Raw genomic sequence first — 7,279 nt, 5'->3', positions numbered from 1 at the left:
CCCCCCCCCCCCTCAGATGTCCTCTGCTGTCTCCTCCTCCAGTCCGCTGATGTTGCAGATGGTATTCCAGAAGCCAAAGATGTGCTCCTCTCAAAGGCCAAACAGAGTGCGGACCGCTCGGCAAGGCAGTCTTGAAGCTGGCATCGCTGTTTTTGCTGCTGAGTGTGAGTTTGTTTCTCGCTCAGTGCATGTGTGTTTTTGTTTGATTCAGTGGGGAGGGGGATCCTCTTCTTCCCACCATCTGCTCGCTCCTTCAGACGAAAAAAGACAAAAGGCGGCGTGTGTCAGTGAAGAGTGTTATCTGCTGCAATCGGTCTCTCACACCTCCAAGTGGCTTTGTCATAGCATGCTTCTCCTCGTCCTCTCTCTGTCCATAATGTTTTTTAAAGTGAGCCTGCAGTCTGCCACTTCCCTCCCGACGCCTCCTGCACTGCTCAGCTCTGCCTCGGGTTTGTAAACAGATCTGTGCTCATGTGACCATCCGTTTTGCCTCGCAACTCTGCTCGGCCTCGGCCCTCCCTCTGCCTCTGTCCTCCAATCTGTAGGCAGAAGGAAGGCAGAATGAGCCAGACGCTGACGAATCGGATGCCTGCAAGCATGCTGATCTGTATGTGTCTGTGTGCGTACACCTCTCTCATGTATGTGAAAGGGAGAGCAAAGAGGCTCTTGCAGCAAAGTCAAGCGAGGGAGGCCCCGGTCAGCTGCATGCATGCATGGCTGATGTCCTGACAAACAAAACAATGTCATTTCTGCCAAGTAGATGTCAGCCAGATCGCATGCAGATGCCCAAATCCGCTTTTTTCTTTCTATCACGAATGCATACAGTGTGTTTTGTTCAATGTTTCTCAGATTGGCTTACTTTGAGCCAATTCCACTCCCATGATCCGATACTCTTTACCATCTAGTGAGAACCACATTAGCTTCAAAAGGAATTATGAACATAATGCTTTTTTTTTTTTGGTTTCACATTGTCAGAGAGGTGTTGATCGAAGTGAAATGTCAGATATTCTTAGTTGATGCAACGTGCTTCCTACAGTCTATTTTTACTGTATGCCTCCTGTATTGTTAAACGTCCTCTTAAGTGTCAATATATCCTCTGCTTATTTCAGAACAGTAGACATGTTTATTTTTGTAATTTCAATTTCTATGAGTGTGTAACTTCCCTACATCATACTGGTAGCTTGTTTGAACACAGTTTCCCCAATCACCTTTTGCGAATAAGAAAAATCTGAATAGATCTATCTCACTAGCTCTCCCTCCTAATGTGGCTTGTGAGCAGACAAAGATTATCATGACTGCAGAGGACAAACTCAGGAAGGAATGCATGAAGGTGACAATGTGAAAGAGAATCACCTCTGATTAAGAAATGGCAAGGTGGACAAAGACATGCTTACCACCAACCCCCCCACACCAGCCACCCTTGGTGCCAGTCCACTGAGGAGGAGAACAGCTGCTGGGATATTGGGCGAGCTGTCAAACGGTCAAGGGGAGTGCTGCTTCACTAATCCCCGAGGGGGAGGGAGGGACAACAATGGGATCCAAGCCATTTTCATTCAGCCCCCCTCCTCCCTGTCCTTTTCTGACTGTTAGTCGTGTCATTGCAGAGGAACATCTGGATTGTCCATCCCGATGTAGAGCATACAAGCAGCCTGTAGTAAAACGCGACAAGCATTGTTGTTGATGCTGACACATCATGACGCTCGCAACCTGCCGTCCTGTTTACAGGTGATCAGATCCATGAAGTCCTTTTCTCACCCGTCTCCTGATCAGTGAATAGTTGTCTAACACGTGATGAATTCCATCAATGCTCAAGCACAGGGGCTTGACAAAATAAAACATAAGGGAGACAGACAGATGCAAATGTTGACCTTATGTTCAAGCAGCAGGTAAATCACAACCTTTTCGTTTGCATAAATCACACATTTTGCTGGACTGCAAATGTGTTGCAATCAGGGCATTAACTGCCCTCAGATTCTTGTTTACATGCCCCTTTTTTTCTGCCTGGGTCTGTCCTGTCATCACCTGGGAATTTTCATGGTGGCCCTTCTCTTGAGAGCAAACACGTTTGAGTGTCATCATTGGCTTATTGCTAAACTATCATTTCATTCAGGGGCACTTGCAGCCTCAACCACTTTTGACAGCCAGAGCGTTTAGTTGCCCGGAGCAGCAGCTGTTGTTTGTAGGACAACAAAATAAGAGACGGTTTAGGTTTTTTTCCAACACTAAAAGAAAAACATGTAACTTGCACGATACATTTAAACATTTTATGCGTGTAGCATTTGTGTGATATGTAATGTGTAATATACACTGGCTGCCAAATTTATATCAAGCGCAAGAATACTACCCACACTGCCCCCAACATTATGTACATCTACAAAATGTTATGAATGCGCTATACCACACGTTTTACACGACAGATGCTCAGTTTTGACGGACCTTGCCCGACAGTTATTCATTTGACAATATGTTTATGATTGTGGTGTAATTTGGAGTGGTCAAGAACTGCACTGCATACATGTGTTTTCAATGTTTTGGTCACCTGAGCAAGCTAGAATAACATGTGCAACACCCATTTGATTCAGTGTTGTTCTAAACCACTTCAAACAACAATAATATACATGCATATGCACACACATATACAATCGCTTGCTAAAGTATTGGGCCTACTTGAACGATTTATTTATTTATTTATTTAACAACATAACATTGGAACTTTTTGTGAACAATCAACACCAAGTGGCACACAAACATGAAATGGAACAAAATTCATATGATACTTGACAGTCTTTTTTTTTTTAGAAAAAAACTGAAAAGCTGGGTGCGCAAAATTATTCAGCCCCCTGAGTCGATACTTCTGAGAACCACTTTTTGCTGCGATTACAGCTGCAAGTCTTGTTGGTGGATGTCTCTAGCTAGCTTTTCAGTTTATTTTTTTAAATTTAAAAACAAAGGTTAAAATACATTTCGTTCCACTTCGCAAGTGTGTTGCACTTGATGTTGATTCTTCATAAAAAAATATCCAATTTTATATTTTCATGAGTGAAGGGTTCAAGGGAGCCGAATACTTTTGCAATACTGTATCAACAGTATATACACAAACATACATATCCTGTATACATATACAGTACATATGTACAGCTTTTGCGTTAGCTTACATTAGATGCGCATTGTACCCAAAGTAGTGGGTTGTAAGCATATTAAATGAGCCTGTCAACAGACTGAAAATTCATTCACAAACACATTTCTGATACACTCCGGAAACCAAAGGTATTTCAAGCATGTAGTTCTTTGTCCCTTTGAGGTCACACTTTACTGTAATACACCGCCCATTCCTTTTTCTCCACATTATGAGTGTGGCCATTTGCAAGCCCGTTTACTGCTCCACCGCCTTCTCCATGCAGTTTGTCATTGTTTTCACCATTTTTTTGCTCTTTTCTCAACGCAAGAGCTGGCTTGCATATGTGCCAGTTGCACAAAGCTTTATTCATGTCATCCTGGACCCTTATACCCAGGAGTTTGTCTTCCTCGTTCCTTCTCTTATCATCATCCTCATAGTCACTGTCATCCTTGCTGGAGTGATGATGTAAGTTGCGCATCTCTCCACTAATATTTTCAAAGTACTGGTAGATGCAAACCTTGGCGAAGCTCTTGGCATGCTCCTTGCAGGTCTCATCGAATATCTTGCGCTCAATGTCGATATAATGAGACCAGTATTTGGTTTTGAGGAAAGCAGCTTGAGTAAAGCAAGGTCGAATAGCACGGATCAGGAATGCTGTGAAGGTCATCATGAGCAAAAACATCCAGCCACAAGCCTGCAGAACATACAGTTGGCTAGCATTAGGGAAAGAGCTTCACATTGGGTTGAGTTGTTTTCAAAAGTATGAAGTAATCTGTCATTCTTGGCTTTTGAGATATGTTCATGTACATAACTGTTCATAGCTCTGTAATGGAATTATCCTCATATAAAGATCAGTTAAAATGTGTTCCTATCTTTAAAACCATAACATTGCCTTCAGCAGATCAAAGCATGAAAAACAGAGTGGGTGTTTTGGATGGATGACAATCGGCCAGAGTTCCATGAATAATAAATTTGGAGGCTTATCTTTCCCGTTATTAAGCCAATAAAAGGCCCCGTTGCGCTCCAAATGTAGAAAGAAGTTAGTTGTGATAACCAAATACAGGAAATGAAATTTGCTTTGTCATCATATAACGTGATTCAATTGCAAAACTTCATGAAAATGTTCACAACTTTGGGAATGTATTTATATTGGATGAACAATGTCAGGTAATGACTTAAAAGGATAACACACCACTAATAGTTTGTATTACCAGAGAACCCTAAAATAAAGAAGGACTTGAATAATCAATTCATCCATTTTCTGCTGCTAGCCTTCACACACACACACACACACACACACACACACACACACACACACACACACACAGTATTGGAGCATTATTTAAGTTTAAAAATTCATTGCTGGTGCAGGGTCCACGTATAAAATTATGAAGCATAAAAAGATCAGCACACCTGTGATATGCACTTGATGTAGCGTGACGCCGCTACTCTGACTTCCTGATGCTCAAATAAGTCTTTACATGGAATCTTAGCCAGCAGTTTTATCTTCTCTGTCTCGGACATCCCCTTGATGAGACTATAATTCCCAAACTTGTCAACATCCAGATTGATGCTGAAAGCACAGAGGAAGCTCTTTCCGTCCATGAGAGTCACCGACACCCAAACTGCAGGTGCTATCAAAGATCTCTGTGTGATTGAACAAAACATGTAGCGAAGGATTGATGGATCCTTTGTCCTCTTTCCCGTAGGTCTTCTCCATTCTTCTGCTAGCACAGACACATTGTTGTTCAATACAAATCCTAATAAGAAAAACCAAATCGGTGGGATGATCAGCAGCCCGATCCCATAGCTGTAGTTGTATTCTGGAATACAGGGACAGCTGAACTCAAAGGCAGAGTACATCTGTGCACTAGCCAGGGCCATGATACCACAGATCCCATTCATAAAGGATTCCTGGTTGGATTGAAGGAACTGGAACATCATACGCAATTTATCCATCTTTGCACATATGTTAGGGCTTCAGCTCCAATGGGATGCAAATCTGTGAGAAGGAGAGGTTCATCGGGTACAAATTGATCTTTTAAAAAGTTGGGTGACACAACAGCATTCAGAAAGTCACATGGAAATGTGTGAAGCAGAACTTTAGTGGTAGCTGCGTTGCAGTGTTTAAGGTCACATATTTATTTATATTTAAAAATATGTTAGCGTGTGTCTCTGTGGCATTTTATGATCAAGAAGAACCGTGAGGTTAGTAATGTTGGACATGTATTTGTATATACAGCAAATATATTTGCTGTATATACAAATACTATTGTAGAAACCCTCGCTTATGAAGTCTTTCATGGATTATAAACACAAATTCTATGGCGATCAATACTACTGTGTAATGGCTTGCAAATCAAGGATCCATTATATTTAGTTTAGAGTTGTCCAAAATATACGACGGTAGACTGTAACTGTTATGTTGAAACTCAACAATAGGGTAGAACAAAAATAAACACAAATAGCAGCACTTACTTGCTTTAAAGTAGGCGCGGGAAGAGACAGAAAGCCCACAAGTTGCCCATTTGAAGTATTAGCAGTTCTTTTTTTTTTTTTTGTCTCTTCACACGCTGTGCATCAGACCGACCGAACAGTGTTTCTCAAACCGTCTGTAGGATTGTTCAAAGTCGACCACATAGTTGGTCATCCTGCCCCGCCCCTCGCAAGCACCTGTGCCGATGGTGACATCGCAAAGAATTCTCCTTCACCGCGCCTGACTTTAAACTAAGCGAACAATGTCACACAAAGCGCGTAACACAGCAGTTTTAGAGTTTACGTTTTTATTCTTACTGCCTTAATGGTATACTGTACTGTAGTATTGTTTGTGTACGTGTTATTGTCAAGGATTCCGCATGCAAAAAGCATTCAAATGTCTGTGGCTTTGTTTGAAAAATGTGGTTGATGACTAAGAGACAAAGGCTGGAAATATTTACACACACTAGCTAACCCTTAGCTTCCTGAAAATACAAATAATACATTCAAAATATTTGTTTGAAATTGTCCAAAAATACATAGCAGTGACGTACTAAAGCAGTCTTGAAGTCATCGATCAAATAGAAGGCGAGGGACTGTAATAATAGACACAAGTCACGTTGCCACATAGCCATTTGCGTTCCTGTACTGCTATGTAGCCTTGCACATCATATTTCAGATCAGTTATTACACTTTGAGAGCCGCTCGTTGATATGGAAGCCCACAGCATATACAGTAGCTCACTTCACACCTAAGCTGTAGTCACATTTTAAATATAAGACGTCGTGTTCTGGGGGCTTTTTGTACATATTAAACAGGAAAGAATCACAGCAAATAAGTCATTAGCCTAGTTCAAGTTCAATCTAATAGGAAGCAAGTTCTGAGGCTGCAGCGGTGTCTCGTTTCCTTCATCAAACCAATGTACACAGTACGTTACTGAAAAGGTGTGACAATGAGATGAGTCCGTTCAGTTTTTCTTGGGGCACGCATACTTTCGTACTGACTGCAGAAATACAATATTAACGTAATCAAGTCGAATGAAAGAAGAATCACAAACGCCGACGTAAAGAATACAAGCAAGAAGCCGGATTTTCTTTCTTGCTTTGCGTGACTGCCTTGCTGTGGAGGTGATGACAAGTCATTACCATTTGAAGGAACTAATTTGCGTTTACATTAGCCCTGTAATTGACTGGCGACCAGTCCAAGGTGTAGTCTGTCTTTTGCCCAAAGCCAGAACAGAATAAGTGGGACATAAAATAGAGTGACATTTGTTCGATTGTGCACTTGTGGAAGAACAAGTACCGTAAAAACTCAATGATTTGGGATTTGCATGCAGGACTGGACATGCAAAGAAACCTTGCACAAGTGTTTCTGGTCACTTTTGGACTACTCGCGTATGCAAATTAACCTATAACAAGATGGTGCGTGCCCAGAACAGACCTTTAGACCAGAATATTAGACTTGTGAATGAGGACAACAGGCTTACTGAAAATAATCCCCCGATTCAACCAAAGGGTCATTCAATAAATAACATTTTTCGGCATAAGCACTTCTAATACAGATAAAAGTTAGATTTTTCTTTTTTCAACGTAGTCTCCCAGCACTGTCACACACATTTCCAATCTGTGCACAAGCTTCCATATTCCCTCATTTTAATAATCTTTGGACTGATGTCTCAGCCAGTCG

The 7,279-nt window shown here is 41.5% G+C and overlaps 1 protein-coding gene across 1 annotated transcript; it reads right to left on the bottom strand.

Annotated features, from left to right (window-relative positions):
* Positions 1–3,302: 3,302 nt before the first annotated feature.
* Positions 3,303–5,077, bottom strand: calhm1b (calcium homeostasis modulator 1b). Its single transcript, XM_086120344.1, has 2 exons — positions 4,532–5,077; positions 3,303–3,812 (listed from the first exon to the last, which is right to left on the bottom strand). Exons 1-2 carry the CDS (start codon positions 5,075–5,077, stop codon positions 3,303–3,305), a joined length of 1,056 nt encoding a protein of 351 aa, XP_085976470.1.
* Positions 5,078–7,279: the final 2,202 nt, after the last annotated feature.

This window comes from Hippocampus guttulatus, chromosome 9 (genome assembly GCF_054856545.1).
Source record: "Hippocampus guttulatus isolate MCC_2025c chromosome 9, RoL_Hgut_1.0, whole genome shotgun sequence".
Lineage (NCBI taxonomy): Eukaryota > Metazoa > Chordata > Actinopteri > Syngnathiformes > Syngnathidae > Hippocampus > Hippocampus guttulatus.
This window is presented reverse-complemented; position numbering and strand designations above follow the sequence as displayed.

Excerpts from the sequence above, each read along its gene's own strand:
- calhm1b (XM_086120344.1), bottom strand. The coding sequence starts at position 5,077 with ATGGATAAATTGCGTATGATGTTCCAGTTCCTTCAATCCAACCAGGAA. Across the intron at positions 3,813-4,531 it reads ACATCAAGTGCATATCACAG|GCTTGTGGCTGGATGTTTTT; the intron begins GTGTGCTGATCT and ends TATGTTCTGCAG.